Source organism: Cupressus sempervirens, chromosome 9 (genome assembly GCF_028749045.1).
Source record: "Cupressus sempervirens isolate cs-2001-9-10 chromosome 9, ASM2874904v1, whole genome shotgun sequence".
In the NCBI taxonomy this organism is placed as follows: Eukaryota; Viridiplantae; Streptophyta; class Pinopsida; order Cupressales; family Cupressaceae; genus Cupressus; species Cupressus sempervirens.
The window spans coordinates 298,369,495-298,392,055 of record NC_143126.1 but is presented as its reverse complement, the minus strand read 5'-3'; the positions used below and the strand labels follow the sequence as shown (position 1 = coordinate 298,392,055).

The 22,561-nt window shown below is 35.3% G+C and overlaps 1 protein-coding gene across 2 annotated transcripts in view; it reads right to left on the bottom strand.

The window, feature by feature from the left end:
- The window catches only part of LOC149538584 (tail fiber), a 58,285-nt gene extending 42,317 nt beyond the window's left edge, over positions 1-15,968 (bottom strand). For both annotated transcript variants that reach the window (XM_089799891.1, XM_089799890.1), the window contains exon 1: positions 15,731-15,968. Coding sequence is in view for 1 of the 2 variants with exons in the window: in XM_089799890.1 (XP_089656016.1) it covers positions 15,731-15,825 (95 nt within the window). In the remaining variant the exon portion in view is untranslated. The remainder of the gene's footprint in view (positions 1-15,730) is intronic.
- Between the last annotated feature and the right edge of the window lie 6,593 nt (positions 15,969-22,561).

Below are 22,561 nucleotides of genomic sequence, written 5' to 3'. Positions count from 1 at the left end.
TTGTAAACCATATCCCTTATATAATGGTAAGGAATTTCTATATGTATGGACCTGTTATGAAAAAACGGATTAACTGATAATTTAATACAGCTTTGATTGTCACAGTGGATTATAGTGGGCTTTAGTGGTTTCCAAATAGTCCATATAGAAGTTTCCTTAGCCATACTCCTTCACGTGCTCCCATAGATGCAGCCATATATTCAGCTTCAATGAACCTCTGAGCAACTGCTGACTGTTTTCTACTGAACCAGGATATCATAGCTGATCCAAGACTAAAACAACATCCTGTAGTACTCCTACGATAAATAGAATTTCCTGCCCCCTTGAAGTTGTAACTCTGTATTAGTATATTTCAAACCAAGTCCCATTGTTCCTCATAAGTATCTTAAAATATGCTTGGCAGCCATTAGGTGAATCTTCTTAGGTTCACACATGAAATGACTTAAACACGTTCGTAGCGTAGCAGATGTCAGGTCTTATATTTACTAGATACATAAGAGACCCGACAATTTGACAATAATGAGTGAGGTCAACAAGTTCTAAATCTGCAACTTCACTTTTAAGTTTATGAAAGTTGGTTTCCATTGGAGTTGCAAGAGGCTTACAGTCCATCATCTGAAATCTAGTCAATATGTCAATAGTGTATTTTCCTTGATTTAAGAAGATAATGTTCTCTTTCTGTCACACTTCTAGACCTAGAAAATAGTGTAAAAGTCCAAGATCCTTCATATCAAATTCAGCTATAAGGTATTGTTTGCATTTTGTTGTAAGGTGGTCTGCTTTTGTTATCAATAAGTCATCAACATAAATAACAAGAATTAACATGTCATCATTAGATATTTTGAAATATATGTGTTAGGATCAGCTTCATTTTTAGAGTATCCTAACTTGGCGAGGTAGTTGTCTATCCTCTCATACCAATCCCTAGGAGCTTGCTTAAAGCCACAAAGAGCTTTCTTTAGTTTGCATACATAATGCTTCCTATCATGTGTAGTGAACCCTTCAAGTTGTTCCATATATATTTCCTCTTCAATGATGTCGTTTAAGAAAGTTGTCTTTACATCCATCTGATGTATCTTTCATCCTTCGGATGCAGCAATGGCAATTATCGTTCTTATAGAAGTGTAACGTGCAACTAGGACAAATGTTTATTTGTAATCAATTCTGGCCTTTTGAGAAAAACCCCTTGCAACAAATATGGCTTTGTGTTTTTCAATGCTTCCATCAAGTGCATACTTGATTTTAAATAGCCATTTTGAAAATACAACTAATTTGTCTTTAGGTCTAGGAACTATATCCCAGACGTCATTTTTTAGAATGGATTGATATTCTTCTACCATTGCATCTTTCCATGCTTGAAATTTTAAGGCCTCCTCAACATTAGATGGTTATGTTTTTGTGAGTTCTATTATTAAGGCAATATAGCATTTCTGATTTCTTTTCTTATTTTTTCTTGAAATCTCATCTGGTTCTATATTGTTCTCTTCAATCTTTTTTGGCCCATAGTGATCTTTTCTTGTGATTTAAAACTTCATCATTCTCAGTATTAGATGCAATTATGTCTCATTCTTTAGAAAAATTCTCCCCCAAATTTCTAGTTGAATTATCTTCTATTGTATTCTCCCTTTGATTCTCAGTATTACGATTATCTTCTATGATAGACTCCCTCTCATTCTCAATTTCCTCGTCTTCTTTGTATAAAGATGTTTTGAAAGCGATATCTTTATCAAACTTAACATCCCTACTGATCTTAACAGACTTTTGTCCTAGAATATATACTCTGTATCCCTTAGTTGTTTCACTATAGCCAATGAATATGCCCCTCTCTCCAAAAGGTTCTAATTTAGACCTTTTCTCTTTGGGAATGTGAATGTAGACTAGACAACCGAAGATTCTCAGATGACTCAAATCGATTTGATCCCTGTGAAGGCTTCTTAAAGAGTTACGTTTTCTAATGTTATGTGAGGACTTCGTTTTGAATGTATACTGTTGTACTTGCAGCTCCGGCCCAGAAGGACATAGGTAGATTTTGATCGTGAATCATGGCTTTTGTTGCTTCTATAATAGTTCTATTTTTTCTTTCTGCAACCTCATTTTGTTAAAGATTATAAGGTACTAGAGTCTCCCTCTTAATCCCAATAGAAATACAAAATTTTTTGAAGATGTCAAATGTGTACTCACCTCCATTATCTGACCATAATGTTTTTATTTTCTTTCCAGTCTAATTTTCTACAAGGGCTTTAAATTCTTTGAATTCTTGTAAGAATTCATTAAATTCTTTAAATTTAAGGAAGTATATCCATGTTTTCCTAGAGTAATCGTCAATGAAAGTCACGTAGTACAATAAACCCCCTAGAAAAGGTGTTGACATGGGTCCACACAAGTCAATGTGAACAAGTTCTAGTACAATTTTAGACTTGTGCTTACTTAACGGAAAATATCCTTTATTATTTTTACCTAGGGCACATCCTTTACAAATACTAACATGATATGATTTGAGATAAGGTATGCCTGTGGTGATTTTTCCTATGGTAGGAAGGGCACTAGAGCCAAGATGCCCTAATCTTCTATGCCAAAGTTCATTTGATTTATGAACATCATGATTTAGTGCATGAGGTTTTGCCTTAATACTTAATTTGTATAGGCTTCCATCTCTTGATCCTATACTCATGGCATTTTTTATGTTGAGTTTTTAGGCCATAGTAACACTTTATCCTCATTGAATGTGACACGATATCCTTGATCGGCTAGACCCAAAATGGAGGTTAAGTTTCTTTTTATCCCTAGTACAAATAGTACATCTTTTAATTCAAGAGTTTCTCCTATTTTTTATTTGTAAGGAGCAAGTCCCAATTCCTTTTTTTGGATAAGTAGAATTATCTCCAATTGTGACTTCTTCTGTGCAGTACTCTCTGAATGTTTCAAACTGATTTCCGAATCCAGTTATGTCTTGAAGCTTCCCTATCTATTATCCAAGCATTATTACATGTATTTAATTCACTTGACAAGGCTAAATAGAATAAAGGATTTTCAACTTCATGAGACTTAGCTAGAGTGACTTGATTTTCCTTTCTGGACAAAATCTTCGAATGTGACCAAACTTATCACATTGATAGCACTGTACTTTGGATAGATCTTTTTGTTTGTGATTTTGAGAGTCATTTCCTCTCTTGGGTTTGAATTTTCTCTTCTTTCCTTTACTATTTGTATGTAGCGCTTGGATCTCTCCTTCCTTATTTGTGCAAATTCCTTTGAATATTAGCCATGACTCTTCTTGAGTGCATTCGTTCTTTAGTTGATTAAATTTAGAAAGAGAAGGTCGACTTACACATTGAATGAATATTCCCATGATATAGGTAGTCCTCTTAGAGCAATTAATGACAGTTCTAAGTCATCTACATTGTTTCCAATGGTGGCAAGTTGATCCTTTATTTCAAAGATCCTTATGAAGTAAGTCATTATTGCTTCTCCTCTGTTTATTTTTATATTCATGTGCTGCTGCTTTAAGGTCAATATTGTGCTTGCATTGTTTATTTCAAATGTATATCTTATAGTTTTGTAGTTTTGAACACTTCATAGGCTGTTTTCAATCTTGCTAATGAAGGAAGAATATGATCTCTAATAGAGTCGATTATAATTTTCTTGGTTTTTCTATTTCATCTGTTCCACATAGTTCTTTCAAGTTCTTCTTCAGGCATCTTTATATCTTCTTCTATGTAGGATTCTAACTCAAGTTCTTCAAGCAAAGCAATAATCTGTATTTTCTATGAAGAGAAGTTTCCAGCCCCTTCTAATCTATCTTCTACTTTGATCCCGTTCACCATTTTATTCTGACAGATATGATAAAATTGTATGCTGATATGATTACAATGCACAGTCCAAACTTGTCTCTAAATTTGTCTGTAATAATAAATTTTTGAATTAATTTTCCTCTAATGAGGCTCTGATACCATGATAAGGAAATGGATCCTTTAGAGAAGTCTTAGAGTATTTATTTTGCTACAGACTTGGCCCACGTTCAGATCAGGTTGTATATTGAAGGAGAAGACAATGACTGGAGTAATGAATAATGCCTTGTAATTGATTTCAATTGTTTCCAGTCACCGGTGGATATAAATATACAGCGAAGGGTCAAAGTCCACGGAGGGACATGACTCTCATGACCCTCCGTGACTTTACTAATAACAATAGTCACCGTTTAGATGTATTACCGATTGTTAATGGAAGTCATGCAATTTCATTAGTAAATGAATATTTAAACTAATACGATTTATATATGTGAACTTAGATATAAATATGTGTGCGCGCGCACGTGTACATATATACATATTTATATATATATTTATTTAAAAAAAAATTATTTTTTTTTTTTAATTTTTTTAGAATTTTATTTATTTATTTATTTATTTATATATATACATACATACATATAGATATATGTATAAATATACATATACATATATATAGATATATGTATGCATATGTATGTATATTGTAATTTATCAATTGCATATTGTTGGTGTAAATAAATATTCACTATTTACACTTACTTAAGTTTACTTAGGTCAATGCATTATTTTATTATTTATTAGTTTGACACCTAGGAGTTTGCATACTCTTATGAGTTGTCATGTTGACAACACTGGAGTAAGCTACTCTAATTCAGCACATGGTGTCTACAACACTGGAGTTTGCATAATTAACTAAGTTGTCATGTAGACAACACAATTATTTGCACTCTTATTTTAGCACATGGTCTCTACAACATAATTTTACATGCTACACCTTTGTAGGCTTATCCTCTCATCATCGCACTTACTCCTGTGCTTAATGGAGGATAATCCACTCCCGGTGGACATGTGCTTGGTTGTAAGACTTATCAGTGTGTTGATTCCTAGGCCTTCTAGAAGCATTCTAGAGGCTTTTATATTCAAGCACTCTTAGTCTGTATGTCAATCAATTGAATACTATATTGTTATTCTCATCATACCTTGTTGGTCTACTGTTGTGTTTGTGCTTGAGTTCCTTGATCTTGGGTGATTTTGCTCAAGGCAAATTCTTACATGGTATTAGAGCTGAGGAAATTTCTCTTCACATAGCCGTTCAAGACCATTTTCTTGCTTCACCCCTCTGAGGACACGTCGACCCAGATCTAGAGTATCGCAGTCATTGAGAGCGTCTAGAGCCAAAACGGACCTCATCATTGCGTCCGAAATGTCGATTCAGTGAAAATCAACTATAAATTCGCCTACCCTAAGCCATAGTCAAATTTGAGGCAAAAAAATTTTGCAAACCAGCACTCGAAGCCCCGATTTGCAAATCTGGTATGATCATCTTTTAGATTTACAATTTTATTTTCAAATCGAATTTATTTTTTCTCTGTAATTTCCATCTTCCTTTTCATGGAAATTTCGGAATTTTTTTTTTTTGCCCGTTGGGCTTGCAAAGAATTCTTTTGCAAGAACCGGGTGGTAAAATCTCGACTCCTACGGCCATGGAATATTCTCTGCACTTTCCGCATATTCCATTTAATTGGTGGGTCATACTTTACACCAGCGGCCAAACCTAAATTCCGACCAACACCACAGATAGCAGACCAACGGTCACTTTCCGACGAGTGGCTTTACAACTCTGACCAAGCTCACACAGCGGCTCATCACTCAAAGCGGCTTCAAAGCCGAACTTTTTGCTGTGTGCGTTGGTTTGTATACACTTGATACATCAAGCGCACAAGCAATGTGGGACTTTTAAAAGTCGTCCTGCCGTGTTCTCTTCCCTCGACGGCCCTCACACTTTGGCGGCATCAACTTTCTGTCCCCTGACAAACCTATCTCCGGCACTGGCATTATTTCCGGCACGACGCCAAGTAAACAGTGTTTGGTGCTATTTTCTCACCGTCCATACCTTTTCTGGCATCGCCAACTACAACATCTGCAACGTCTGTGAGAGCATGGAGTCACACAAAGCCCACTCACAACCCGCCACGTAGCATCTGTTCTTCGATGCCGGAATTGTCACCGCCGGGCCTTGCTGTCTACTCCGACAGCGGCTCTGGTGTCCTTCCTGTGACACACAGCCCACTGCAAACACCTCCACGCGACATCGATTGACCCGTGGACCAAGCCCTCCATCGACCACTTGGCAAGGACAACTCACTGCAACCACACGCCACACAGCAATTCTCAAACCCGCCAACTAGGACAGCCACCTCAACAACGTACAGTGTCGTACTGCCAACCCACTACATCTGTACAGTCCACGTGCACGATCTGTACCGCCACATCACCTGACGTCACCCCTGGGGTTGTCTTTTCGCTGGCATAAGCTAATCACGATGCTAAATTTGACGGACTGTTGCGACAGTCGTTTGACTGTCAAATTTAACCTCGCAGTTTGCTGCCCAGGCCCCTCTCTAGATTCAATTTTGATTTGAGAGTCCGACTTTGGGAGGCCATAACTCAGTCATTCGAACTCCAAATCAGGAGCGATTTTTTTCTTTTTCGGGTAGAATTTCTTTAACTTTTTAGTGGTGGTGTTCTTTTCTGGTTTTGGTACACAGATTTGTCAGAAATTGCATTTTTTGGTGACTATACCTATCCAATCTTGATTTTGCAACTTCAAATGCTTCGTACGGGCTCATTTGGACACATTTTCAAGTTCTCTTTTTTTTTAAAGTGCTTAATTTTTCGTCTACTTTCCAAATCTGCAATCAGATTATAGGCTTGTGTGGACAAAAATACCACTTTCAGAATTAGGTCATTTTCTGCATTGTATTGTTTTGATTACTTTTCAAAATTGTTATACATCTAAGCTACAGTGCTTAGTAACAAATTTGAGCCTCAAAAGGTAGTTGTAAACAACAAAATCAGAAGTCCACTTCGTACATTTTGACAAATGGCCTATTGTAAACGCACTACATGTAAAGTGCCAAAAGCATCTTTTTTGGGGGGGTCTTTTGATTGAGTGAAGGGGGGGGGGTGTCTCTTGTGTTCTTGCATCTCTCTTTTGTGCTCTTTTTCATTTTCTGCATCATGGGTTCACCTAAAACCCCACTTCTAACTTCACACAAGTATGCTACATGGAAAGATATTGTATAGAGTAGATTAATGGAAAAAGGTTTAAATCTATATGTTGATGGTACAATTACCAAACCCACAGATGCTACAACACTAGTTGATTGGCAAATTAAAGACAATCAAGCTTTAGGAATTATCAGGAGTTGTGCTCATAGAGATCTCTTCTTCCATATTTCTAGCTTTAAGGAAGCCAAGCCTGCTTGGGATAAACTTGAAGAGTTGTATGGTAACGTGGATGAGGAAAAGGGATTCCAAATTGAGGATGATCTACTTCTATTGGATCCTAAGAATTTTGACACAATTCAAGACTATATCAACAAAGCCAATGAGTTGAGAGCAATGCTTAAGGATTGTGGTAATCCCATGAAGAATGATCGATTGATTCATCACATTTTGAAGAGGCTAGCTTTAGAGTATGCATCTTTTGTTTCGAGTTACAACACTCACAGGTTGACCATGGGAAGTGCCTTCACTAAGCCTACATTTGATGCCTTTGCAAAAATGTTGATGTTGGAACAATCCAAGTTGATAGATATGGGAATTCTCAAGTCATCAAAGACTAAGGCATTGGTGGCTAGCAATGAGAACCAATCAAACCAAAGTGGAAAAAGTTCTAACAACAGCAAGAAAAAGCAATGGAAGCAAAAATCACAATCAGAGACACAACAAGCTACCTCCTCACAGCAAGGCAATTCTTCTTTCAACAAGAAGGGAAACAATTATAAGAAGGATAAATTGTTTTGTGCATATTGCAAGAAACCGAATCATGATGAGCATCATTGCAAGACTAAGAGAATCGATGAGTTGGAAAACCTACTCAAGAAGAACAAAATCAATGTGCCAAATGCTTCCAAGGATTCAACTCCCAACACTTCAAAGCGAAAAGGACAAGCACTTATGGCCAGTTCCAGTTCTTCAACAGAATGGATTCTTGACTCAGGTGCCTCATATCATATGAGTTTTTCAAAAGGAGACTTTTCTTCATTGAAGTAGTCTAAGGTACCGCACATCTTTGTAGGAGATGATACAAAAATGGAAGTTGAAGGGAAAGGACAAGTTGAGATGGAAAATAGGGAGTTCAAAGAAGTTCTCTATGTTCCCAATCTTAGCTCTAATCTCCTTTCAATCTACCAAATCACTAACTATGGAGATGGCAATAAAGTTGAGTTCCTTCCTGATTCAGTAATGGTGCGCAATCTTAAAAATGATTCATTGGTTGCAGTGAGTAAAGTCAATCATCACAAAAGGCTTTATTCTTTCTCCAATTTTGTGCCTAAGTCTCCTGCACATGCCTTGATGACTCAATCTCATTCACAAAATAAATTATGGCATGAGCGGTATGGACATCTTGCCTTTCGCTATCTTCATCAACTTTGCTCCAACAACATGGTCAAAGGTCTACCTACAATCAACTTTTCTAAGGGTGAATGTTCAATGGATATGCATCTAGAGGAGAAGTTTGATAAAGGGAAGTCTTCAAGAGCATCATTTGTTCTTCAATTGGTTCACATGGTACTAGCAGGTCCTTTTGCAGTAACATCAGTTAGCAAGGGTTGCTATATTCTCTCTTTCATTGATGACTTTTCACGCTACACATGGGCCTACTTTCTTGATCACAAGAATGAAGTGTTTGACAAGTTTCTAGCCTTCAAGAGCCATGTTGAAAAGCAATCAAGGAAAGCCATCAAGGTTCTTCGGATGGACAATGAAAGCAAATATGTGAACTCAAGACTTAGAGACTTTTGCAAACTTGAAGGTATTGATCTTCAAAATCCAGTAGCATTCAATCCTCAAAAGACAAGTGTTGCAGAAATGAGGATTAGAACTCTTAAGTCAATGGCAAGTTGAATGATTCAAGTCAAGTCTCTTGATCCATCACTTGAAATCGAAGCTATAAGCAGTGCTAATCACATACTTAATAGGTCTCCTCATAATGCCTTAGATGCAAAGACTCCTTTTGAGGCATGGTGCGGCAGAAAACTAGTTGTGAAACACTTCAGAGTTTTTGGTTGTCCAGCATGGGCAAACATCTCTTCAAAGGAATGCAAGGCACCACCACCAAGGCCTTGTACTTTCATCAGATATGAAGACAGTGTTAAGGCACACAAACTTATGGATTCTAAGACTCATGAGATTTTTGTAGAGAGGAATGTTCACTTCGAGGAAAGTTCACTCAGCTTATCCTCTAATCCTCTCCGCACTTCATACATAGTGGAAACTAATAGTGACAATAGTGACAGTGATTCAACAGATTCAGATATGTGGGGTACTATTGACAGTTGCAGTAAGAGGTCACATCATCAACATATTCCACATGCATACATTGCCGCAGTGATAGGTCCAGCACAGCAGGGTACACCTTGTCTTCCAGCTCCAACATCAATGGATGACTTCTTGACAGACATTGAAGGTTTGTTCGTGGAGTCACACATAGCAGATTTGGGAGACATTCTTGATGATCTTCATCTTCTCTTTGATGAAGCAAAATCTTCTTCAGTTGTCACGAGGGCTCACTTTGACCCTCCTATCCATTCTCTACATGATCAGTCTTCACAAATTGATGTGATTGTAGATCCTTATGTACAGCAGTTGCAGGAGGTCTCTTTATCATTTGAGGAGATAGTTGGTTCTTTGGGACATGTTCTACATCCATCCTTGCTAGATCTGCACTCATTATTTTCAGCAGTATTGGAAGGGGCGACTATCAGCATCGACACAGGGACAGTTGAGCAGGTTTCAGAGACACCATTCATCATTGGGATTCTTTCTATACATAGGGGAGCATCTCATTTGTACCTATGCCATTGTTTCTTCCAAAGGGGAGGAACATTATTCAGCAATCATGGATTAGCTCTCATTGATCGGCATTCTACATTTAAGGGGGGGCAGCTACCTTGTCTCCCTTCTTCTTCTTCTTCTTCTCTCTTATGGGTGGGACCTTTTCCTTTTATTGGGTTTTGTCCTTCTCATACTTCTCTATTGTATATAGATGATGTATGGTGTAATGGGGGGTCTTAATTACTCCATCCATCCATGCATCTTGTTTTTTCATCTCTCTTTTTGGGAGAGGGTTTTTCCCATGAGGTTTTCTCTCTTTCTTCGCTTTATGAGAGATTGCATTGCATTATGTACATGAGTACCTAACATGGCCTAGTAGTCAAGACCCATTATGCATTTCATCCTAGCTTTTGTGAGCTTAAGTGCATTCCCCTAAGTTGCATTTAAGGGGGGGTGTTGATGTAAATAAATATTCACTATTTACACTTACTTAAGTTTACTTAGGTCAATGCATTATTTTATTATTTATTAGTTTGACACCTAGGAGTTTGCATACTCTTATGAGTTGTCATGTTGACAACACTGGAGTAAGCTACTCTTATTCAGCACATGGTGTCTACAACACTGGAGTTTTCATAATTAACTAAGTTGTCATGTAGACAACACAGTTATTCGCACTCTTATTTTAGCACATGGTGTCTACAACATAATTTTACGTGCTACACCTTTGTAGGCTTATCCTCTCATCATCGCACTTACTCCTATGCTTAATGGAGGATAATCCACTCCTGGTGGACATGTGCTTGGTTGTAAGACTTATTAGTGTATTGATTCCTAGGCATTCCGGAAGCATTCCAAAGGCCTTTGTATTCAGGCACTCCTAGTGTGTATGTCAATCAATTGAATACTATATTGTTATTCTGGACATACATTGTTGCTTTACTATTGTGTTTGTGCTTGAGTTCCTTGATCTTGGGTGATTTTTCTCTGAGGCAAATTCTTACAAATATATAATTATATCAAATCTGATGATTTCAATCTGAATGAAACTACCATTTTAACACAATTGGTACATATAACAAATAATTTACAGAACACTCCAACTGGACTGTATCATCGACTGTGTCTTCATATTTGATTGTATGGTAATAACTCTTTTTCTTTCATCACTCGACAATCTTATCATATTTATTTGTTGGGACATGACAATTGCTTAGAAGCATGCCCTGCACTTGTTAGGGAACTAAATTCCATTTAGGTTCATCACATGCATGGAGATACATAGAGGTTTGAAAGGCCTGCAACAAGTACAATAGTGTGTTACACATCAATGCTATAGAAATATATAGCATATCATTCCATGCATATTAAATAGGTATTAAGCAAACAAGTACATGACTTGAGAGAAGTCATGCCCTAGTCTTGTAGGTTTATCTTATTCCCTCCCAGAGCAGGCCTATATTTATTATTTTAATAATCCAGACAGATTTCAGTAGAAACTATCCCACTGAAAGAAATTGTTCCTCATGCTTTGATTTTCCATTGAAAATTGTACTACAATCTCTCAAATTCTAAACTTAAATTCCATCAATGTTTGTAACTCCCTCGTCCACTATATGCAAAATCAAGGACAATTTACTTGAATAATAATCGCTAAAATTGTGTCTCAAATAGTTGCTCTCTTCTTTTGTACTAGTAGGTCTTTATTGTCTAATGGGAAAATATTTAACACTCCCTTTACTGCTTTACAAATCTGCTAAAATAGTTATCAATGAGAACATTTCATCATTTATGGTCTTTGAGATGTAAAATTCTATTTTAGAAACATTTTTTATTACTTATCTTGATCTATTTAATTCAAAACCTATTAAGTTAAACTTCATTAATTTCCCTTTCACTTCTCTTTGACTCTAATCTAGAAATTGCAAGTACTATTAGATCACAAATATGAACCAGTTGATTCTCCTCTTGTACTTAACTATTTTTTCTGAGAAAGAAAATTTATCTTTTTAAATACTGTCTTGAAAGTTGAAACTAATAATTTTGACATCCTGGAGGCTAACATGGACAGTCATGAGGTAAACAACTTAGGAGATGCTCTACTCTAAAAGCTTCATCACCATGATCTGCAACCATCTAGCATATAGCTCTATTTGTAGTAAAAAAAGTCATTGACTACATTTGACTTTTTAGAACTTTGTAATTAATTTATAGGTTTATTAATTGAAATCTTGTCAGGTGCAACTATCAAATCTTTATTTCTGCACTATGAGGTGTGCATTGTGCAATGCAATCTAATCAGTGATATGAATATAAATGACAAAATCCAATCTTCTACAATTCATTCGTTAAAATTTCTTTTTTTTTTCTCATTAAATATCTATGCTATGGAAATGCTCTTAAATTTTTGTTTTATAAAAAAGTATGTTTTCTCTCTTTTGACATAATTTTCTGCAATTTTTTAAATCCAATTTCTCCCATTCTTTCTCACTTTTTTGCAAAAAACCTTATTGTTCGCCAATATTTCCCCAAAAGGATTTTTCTTCCAAGTATTTCCAAAATGATCGAAAAATTGATTAAATATAAATTTACAAAATAGTAGCTGCAATTCCACAGCTTCAAGTCTTTAACAAATGATTTCACGTAACTTGACATTCACACTTAAAAGAGACTACTCTCAATTTTAAGGTATGTCATGAAAGGTAATACTGCTCATCTAATGGTGCAAAACCTCAAGGTGGGCTTGATTCCCACAAATCTGTCATCGTCACACTATTTAGCATATTTTTTAAATATATGGAATCAAATCATACAAGCAACTATATGTGTTGACACCTCTTACTCATCATGATGCTTATGACTCTTATGACAAATGCTACAGGTAAACTATTTTGTGTTGCTATGTGCTCATAGCAATCACCTTCACCCACTTCATAGTTTCAAACCTCACCACTCAACAGGTTCAATTTTGACTTGGGCAAGGCAACTTGGAAAGTTTAATTAAAAAAAATCTTAAATTCAGTAAGCTGGCAGAACGCAGAGATATTTATCATGAGCTCAGCTAGGCACGTTATTGGGCTATTTTGCAAGTTATGCAAGTATTGGGCACATTTTGAAACCATGTTCCACCTTAATTGGGTAGGAAGACAAAGCTTTGGCTTAATCCTCTGAACAATTGCTTGACCATATTTTTAATTTAGCCATGTCACTCAAGTTTTCAATTTTTCTAATTTAACCAGTCTTTATTCTAAGAACAAAGCCAATTAAAAAAACAATTTTTGGTATGACAAAGTTTAATATTCTATGCTGATGCCATTTCCAACAAACCACTCTTGGAAAAAAGTACACTATAGACAGACAATCATGCCTGCAGAAAACAAACAGTTTAGAATAAATAATTAAAAATACAGCTTTGGCAAGATCCAAAAGCAGGTATTGATGCAAAAACCAGCTTAGGTTCAAAAAGCACTGCAGCAATGACCACTTGTGGGTTTTGCAAGAAATGTTGAAATTATCTAATTCTAAATTTATTTCTAATCACAACTGCCTATTTCTGATGTTTCATTTTTTTCTGATATATGATGGAATGGCTGGAGTTGGAATTATTAAAGATTTGCAATCAAGCTCTCATCATTTGTTCCTGATCCTGTCCTCACCTCTCTGCTCTACCTGCATTCAAGCCTACTTAATCAAAACAGTTTTCTCCCTGTCTTTGGTTCTGCAATGGCTCTAGCTGGTTCATGAAGCAGTGCTATGTTGGGCCATGATATCCTCCTTGGTGTCTTTGTTCATATTAGATATCTTAAGATTATTTTCGCAGTCACAAAGATAACGAATTTTAATTTGGTGTGAAGCATTTGGGCTCCAATGGGATACTTGATCTCCCTAGATTCAATCCATAAAATTCGGTGGTAACTGACAACTTCCTACAAAATTTGTTGGCATAGTTACAACATATCTTTGTAAACTTGACCAGCTGACTTCTTCTTGCTGGGCTATTTCTTCCCTGTCGGCAAATATCCAATTATTGTGGGAAATAGAACATATTGTAGAACGGTAAACTTCAAGACATGAAGTTTAAAAACCCCATTGTAGTAGGAATGACATGGCTAATGCTGGCAGGATAGTTCTGGGGCCTCTCCTCAAAACCCAATTCAGAACCAAATACTTCTATGCATGGAGTCAATACTTGAAACCCTGCACTCACTATACATGGAATTTCTAAAGTTCAAAGCTGTCAATTACATACTGGTTCAATATAATGGTGAAAACAGACTGCTAGTCTTGGGCTCCCACCCAGTTTTCCAGCAACTCCCTTTGGTAGTTGCTCTTTTTGGCTTGGCTTCAATCGTCAAATCCAAGCAAGCCAAGTGCTGAGGCTGTCTCTCACATTTCTGCCAGGGGGCAGGAGAGGCTCTGCAAACTGCACGAACCTCCTTAACAGCCCAAAGAAGACTGGAGAAGACTTGTAAGACTTGGCCAATTTTCTTGCTCAATTGAGTGGAAGAAATATTCCCCTGTAGATGTTCATTAGTGTTGTCCACGGCAGGAGTCATGGGAATGGTAGCTGCATTCATTGCTGGTGGGTGTCGGGGGCACAGTCAAGTGCCAATGGCTACAAGTGACTGAAATGAGAAGGGAGTGGATACTATATTGGATGGCAACTTCAATGCACATGCAGGTGGTCCATCAGTGCAGGCAGCAGTGAAGCAGATCCTCCCTCTTCCATCAGCCATTAGATCCCCAGCTTGCTTAATGGTTTGGTACAGCCTCTTTCCTGAGGCAGTTGGCATTGGCCAAGAGTTCCACAAAAGTTCTGAAGTTGCCAATTTCAGGAGTTATACAATATATTTACTTACAATTGCAAGGGTTTTTCCTGAAAAAAACTAAAGTAGCCGTTCCAACTACAGCAACTTTCTAGGCATGTAACCCAGATGAGACTCATTAACGCCATTTGTATTTTTTGGGCAAGGATTCTCAACAAACCTTTGCCTATCAAAAATATGCATATGGACGCTCCTTGTTTATCGTCAGAGCTATAGCTGAAGTTTCTATATGGTATAAAAGGATGAAGCACCTGTTGTGAACCTCAAAAGTTAGTTAAGCTGGCCAATACCAGCCTTTGCATGTTTCTCTAAATCACCACTATTTGCAAAACCAAAATAACGAATAACAGAGATAAATTATTAAAATCTTTCACAAACACTTGAATGAAACACAATAAGAAGAGCCCTGAGTTCAACTATGAAAACGGTGGAGAGTCCACCCTGCAAGCGCAGGAAAAACGACATCCTTTCTCGTTTGGAAACATTAAAAATGCATTTCTGGCAGTCCATGGATCAAATGCTTACATATGAGGGAAAAGCTTTGCCAATCAAGAATAAGTTTTGGGATTAACGTCTCCGGGTCAATATTTCTTGGTACGAACGCACCTTAAAGCTGTCTGTATACTTTGGTCCTTCTATTATGAATATACATGAAAGAAAAGTTCACTTTAAAAACGGGCTTAATATATCCAGTAAAAATTCCAAATGAACAGAGCCAACAAATAACAAGGTTTATGCTAAAATGATCGAGGGTTTATCCCAGTGTGTTTAATTGTTTAGAAGACTTTTTCTAGACTTCAAATAAATTTTCGGAGCTTCATGACACTGTTCTGGTTTGAGATTAAGCGTGCAGTGGTTATAACTGCAAAGATCTGTGCCGTAGTGCTTAATACCACTGTTTAATGGAAATTTGATAAAACTACTACCTTAGAAAAAGAAAAGAAAGACCCGAAAGACAGCATTTAAAACCAAATTAGTTAGATAAATATATAGTAATTCAACTAAAATTGATGAATCGATCAAATCCAGAAACGAATTAGGGCAGTGTACCTGAATAGAGGGATCTGCAGAAATATGAGAAGAAAGTATACGCGAGAAGCAACGTAGGGAATTCGGATCCCCCATCTGGAAGTGGGTGCTGCCATGTTTGTGTAGACCAATTGAGAAGTTCCGCCTGCTATTAAAAAAGATTGCAGGACGATTTGGTTAACTCTGCGCAGGTAACAATGCTTTGCTTAATTTTTCACTTTTCGAGTTAGTCGATCTAGCAAAGTTTTCGGTTCAGCACGATTTCAATTATTTTCTGTTGGTCGGATTAAACCATCCTGGTGCGGACTGTAGCGTCAGGTTAGTAATTTTTTTATTACTAGCAATCGCACTTAGGTAGATATATATATAAGAAGGAAAGAGTAGATAGAGACGCAATGCGCCAGTCATAGTTCCTGCCTAATGCATAATGGTTGTAGAGGTGTAGATGAGTGAGAATCTAAATTAATATTATGAATATATTAATTTTTTCGAAGAAATGCACTTGCAATCTATAAGGTTGCTCATATTTTGTTGTTAAATTCTTGTTCTAAAAAATGCGCTTGTGATCTGATAGGATGGCTCATATTTTGTTGTGATATGAATATCAAGATTTAACTGTGTGATTTTGAATCAAACTCGATGACCCATGTTTCATGAGTAGTGATTCAACATGAATCCATCTCTCATGAGAATAAATGGAACACTTAGCACTCATTGGATCTAGGTGATGCTCACAGGGGTGAAGCATCGGGACTTCCCGAGAGGTCACCCATCCCAGTACTACTCCAGCCTGAGCGCGCTTAACAAAAGAGTTTCCTCCATAGTTAAACCCAAAGCTTGCAACCCCATTTGCAAAACCTTCACCAAGTGTTGTGCCTTATGAATCATTCATTAGAAAGCCCCTTAAGCTCATCAATTGATAAGTAGGAGATAATTTCCACAGCTAGTCAAATTGTGATATAAATATCAGGATTTAACTATGTGATTTTGAGTCAAACTCGATGACCCATGTTTCATGAGTAGTGATTCAACATGAATCCATCTCTCATGAGAATAAATGAAACACTTAGCACTCATTAGATCTAGGTGATGCTCACAGGGGTGAAGCACCGGAACTTCCCAGGAGGTCACCCATCCCAGTACTACTCCAGCGTGAGCGCGCTTAACTACAGAGTTTCCTCCATAGTTAAACCCAAAGCTTGCAACCCCATTTGCAAAACCTTCACCAAGTGTTGTGCCTTATGAACCATTCATTAGAAAGCCCCTTAAGCTCATCAATTCATATTTTGTTGTTAAGTTTTCGTGCTATATTATTATATCTTTGGACATTTACGCCCAAGAATAAGAGGCCAAAGTCCCCGATATGGCACTAAGTACTTAATATCATACTATGATCAATACATATGTTTTAGACAAATTTGCACCTTCTACATTGACAACTTAAATTATGTGCAATGAGAAAAGATATTCATATCAATATTTGAATTATAAAACTTGAAGAAGTGATGAAGCATTTGGAGTATCACATTATATGTTTAAGCATACCATGCATGCTACTAGACAACCATAAGTAGTTGGAATAACTCCCCCAACTATGTATTATTCTCATCTTGATTATCAAATGGAACTCACGCTATTTTTATGTAATCATTAGCATTGGACAAAAACTAGGATAGAGATAAATAGCAGTATACAACAATAACAACATAAACATATATGCAGAGGAAAAAAGGATCGATAATATAGAGGAAGAGGAAAAGAGATAAAATAGTAAGATAGAGTGATACCAACATAAGTTGTGTGTGAGACAGAGAGAATTAAATATAATTATTTTTCTTAATAAAATAAATAGTCAAAATAAAATCATGGTTATAATAAAAAATTAAAATATATTATATTTTAATTAATGAAACTAAGAATTTAATTTTTATATTAAAACTCACATTTCTATAAGAAAAAATGAAATGTATTGGATTATAAAAATATTTTATAAGTAAAACTAATTGTTTAATTTTAAACAATTAGAGAAGGTTTACTATTTAATGTTTTGTATTTCCAATTTTTTCATAAAATTAAGTAATTTTTAATTATGAAATAATATCTATATAATTTAATATGTACATTTATATATAATAAATAGATGTAATACATATAAATTTGATGTTGATGAATAAATATGATATAATAAATAAGAAATAAAATATAACTATTTTATTTTAATGCATTTTTTATAAAAACTTAATAATAATTTATATATCTTTTAGAATTGAATTATTTCTATTTTGTGGTTACTTCTTTAGTATGTTTTTTGATATAAAATATAATTATTAATTTAATATTAAAATATATATTTAAATTTTAAATGTATTTAAACTAAATGATAAACTGTTTAAATAAAAAATATTAATAATAATAAATAATATAATTTAAAAATTGTAACACTGAACACTATTATAAAATATAATTAAAAAATAATATTGTTTAATTAATTTTCATAAAAGTAAAATAATAGTAATAATTAACTACTTTTAATAAAAAACCAAAGTTTCAAAAAAATTAGAAATTCAAATACAAAGATATAACATATTGAAATTATATATATATATATATATATATATATATATATATATATATATATATATATATATAGTAGTGTAATTTGAACTTATGCATTATATGAAGTTTTAGGAACAAGTTATATCAAATAGTCAAAAATAAACATCAATGTAAAACTAATAATAAATATATTTAAAATAAGAAATTAAAAATATTTAATAGATTGTGATAATTAGTATTGATTAGACATGTTGTGTGAGGTGGAAGATAAAATAATTGAAAAAATAAAATCTTATCAACTTGTCACAAATGTGAAAAAGATAAAGTTATAATTAATACATTCATTAATGCAAGATGAAGTTGGTAGAAAATATTTGTATTTTTTGTTGAAGAAAATTAATTTTCTCCCCCACCAAAAATAGTGTGGACCAATATAATGGATGAAAAATGTGATTTATAAATTAATGAAAAATTAGAAAAAGATATAAACATTTGAAATCTCATATAATCTTTTAAATTCTTGAATTTGATTGGTGAGTGTTAATGTCATATTTGGATTGACATGAATGCATAAGTATTCCTGCCTTGGCAGGAACTAATAATTCTATGAATCTTTATTAAGGAACATTATTACAGTTCTCTATCATTTTGATTGCAAGAGAAACAATAAATCTAAAGGTTGAAGAAATGGATTCGGGTAAGGTGGAACTCTAGGCTCTAATTGATCCTTCTCTGGTCATTCTTAGTGACAACAACAAAGAGGAAGACTTGGACCTCCTAAACTATGCTAAGAACAGCCTGCTAGACAACTTTAGGTCAATAAAATGGATGTTTCATCAAATTTTGGATTTGAAGGATAGGATGTCCATGGTTGAGAAGAAGGTTGGTGATAACAAGGTGCAAGATGGAGATAACAAGGACAATCTCCCCATTGGGTCCCTAATTAACTTGGTTACTTTCTACAAGTTGGAAGCCTAGGTGATGGAGTTGGATAACAAAGTCAATGGCATTGAGAGTACCCTCTGGAGTATAGCTCAAGAGAGCTATAACATCCTCAAAGCCTCCAACGAACATATCAAGATCCTGATTAATAAGCTAAAAGGAAGCCCAGGGAGAAACTTATCATTGTTATGACTGAGGATATTGGACCAATAGTTGACAACAAGGAAGGAATGGGCAAAAGAATCAAAGCTACCACTAAGAAGATGACACTTGGAGCTTCCTCGGAGATCAAACAAATCAAAGCTATCGTTGAGAAGATGGATGTGTTGTAGGAACAAGCAACATAAATGATTTAAATAATGTGTTATCTTTCATTTGCAAGTCTTTCATTGTTGGTTTTGTTGTTTTTGGGTTAGAGTTTCATGGGCTGTAATGTTTAATCTTTAGATCTTTTTTCTATGAGGGTTTAAAGGCCCCTTCAAAACCTATTTTCTTAATCAAAAACTCTATGAATCTTTATTTGGCTCTACCTTTCTATAGTTTTATTTACCTCTCTCTAGTGCTCTCTATCCCTCTATCTCTAGCTACATCTCACTATCTTTTTTTACCCATATCTTTCTGGCTCTATCTACCTCTCTTTATTTATTTCTATCAATCTTTATTCATCTCTATCTCTTTATATCTCTATCTATTGACAGAATTCCCTCCCTCCTCTCTCATTCACTCTATCCCAATTACATACATATGTAGTGTATATATTTTAATATTTATTGTGTTTGTAAGATTAAGATAATATGTCTAAATTGAATTTTGGTTGTATTTGATTTAAAACATGATTTACATAGATTCAAATACTTGCCCAAAAAATACTTGCTCTCCTTGAATTGCATAGAATGAACATATCATAAAATAGTAAATGTTAAATAAATTGAACTGTCATGTACATCTAATGTACATCTAATATCAGAAAATGCTAAACGCTAAATAACTACTTGAGCCACCAAGATACAAATTAATTACCAAAAAAAAAAAGGAAATATTAAACAAATATATGTGCACATTTGGCTCGCTACGTCTAACTTCTATGGTGCACCACCACTGCAAGGATAATCGTGGACATTGTGACATTCAAATGTTAAGGAATTCGCGTATTTACAAAAGTCTCAAACTGAATTTCATGCACATTAAGCCTTGATTTGTTTTCTTACTAACACCATAGGCAGACTCAATGGAGCTTGTAGCACCACTCCATGGAAGCTTCCCATGGAGCTAGACTGCAAGCATGGAATGGAAGCAGCAAGTGGACTTTTTGCAAACATGGGTTGTTGATGTTGCTGGCATTGAAAATGTTGAATTGTGAGCTAATGTGGTCCTTAAGCTATGAAATGATGAATCTCCTTCCACACCTCCTCCACCATCTTGTTCACAATTCTCTCATGTAGTGCCAAACTGCATTTGTTCTCCACACCCATCACCACTCTCTTTGATGTTGCACATGATTTTAAATGGAGGTTACCTATGTAAGCCTCAACGATGATGTTGTCGTTATTGCGAAAAAAGAAGTTGTCATTTAATGCCACTTTTACACCTCCCTCTTGCCTTTTATCCTGTCTTTCCCCTTTGTTCTCTATAATCTCATTAATAATCACTTTTTCCACACATTGAGTCAGAGTTCCTCCACTTTCACTTTTCCTCTACCACTGTTGAGATCAGATTGAAAAGATCATTGTTGAGGGAGATTGTTGAAACTAGATTTAAAAAGAGAGATTGTTGAAGAAGACTATGTGTTTCAATCATTGTTTTGTCACTGATGTCAAACCTATTAGTTGTTGCTAAGACAACAACTTATAAGATTTAAGTACTATCACTTATTTGATTGATGAAGAGGATTTGATCAAAAGATGTAACAACAACACCTAGAGGAAAGGTTGAGTTATGATTATGTAATGAAGTAGTTGTTGCTAAGACAACAACTTATAAGATTTAAGTACTATCACTTATTTGATTGATGAAGAGGATTTGATCAAAAGATGTAAAACAACACCTAGAGGAAAGGTTGAGTTATGATTATGTAATGAAGTACAAGTCAGTTAAGATGGTGATGACATGATGTATTGATAATCTACTTAAGGTTATAAAGGCTAGTTACACTAAGAAAGTTTAGAAGAACAAGTTGCACAAAGTTTGTCTTCCAAGCTTGACCGAGTGGATAGTAGGTGTTGAGCAAAGACAGAGCAAGCGGAGCAAAAAATTAGTTGGAGCCAAGTAAAAGTTCATTCTAATGTATGTCAAGCATAACAATGGATGTCGAGTAAAGTTTAGTTGATGTCGAGCACCAATAAACTTTAGTTTGTGTTGAGTAATTTCACAGCGGATGTCAAGCAATGCAGTGTATACCAAGCATCAAAAGCTTGATAATGTCGAGCTGCTGCATTATTTAAAATATCGTGAATTCGATGGATTTGAGCTAACAAGTTTATTTTTTTAGATTATGCGAACCAAGTGGAAGATAAGGTTGATGAGCTAGTGGCATAAAATTCAAGGTAAACCGTTTTTAGGTGAATTCAAAGTGGATTCTAGGAGAAGTTTCTATAAGAGATATGAGATATGGGGTAGATACACTATATCTTACCCAATCCATCCAAACCCTAAATTGGACGATGGCAAATGAGTGGCAAAATATCTTAATTTCCTATTTTAGGAATGGCTGGTCATGAAGCAATGTTGTCATGTGCGATAACCTAAGGGAGACAAGGAGTCAAGGGTTTTGTTTCATCTAGTGACCTAAGAGAAGAGTTTGCAATGGCATGTTAAGCAAGAAGGTTTAAGAAGATGAATGCTTGAAGGGTGAACAAGCTATCAAAGCTGCAAAGTATGAAGGTCAAGTAGAATTGAGGACTGAACAAAGATCTATAATCTACAAATGAAGTTGTAAGTTGTATCAGATCAAGCCTTAATGTTACTCTCTAACAATTGTATTAGTCTAGGATAAATCCTTTGGAATAAGGTTGACCTAACAGTGATTTGTAAATCTTTTAACTGGGTGGCATTCCAAGTGAATGGTCTAAAGTCCTTTGACAAGGCTCACTCCTAACAAGGTGATTGAAATCCATTAATAGGGTCACATTTAACAGTGTGTTTTTTAACTTCTAGCATGACGATTAGCGGAGTGTTGGTCCTCTTTGGGACATTGAACCTTTCAATAGATGGGCTAATGCTTGTATTGATAGATTTGGGTATAGGGTGAGTGAATATAGGGATCATAATAAGTGGATTGACCTAGCTAAGATGTCCCAAGATCTCAAGTCGTTGATGGATTTAATCAAACATATCCCTTTATTTCTCAACAAAGAT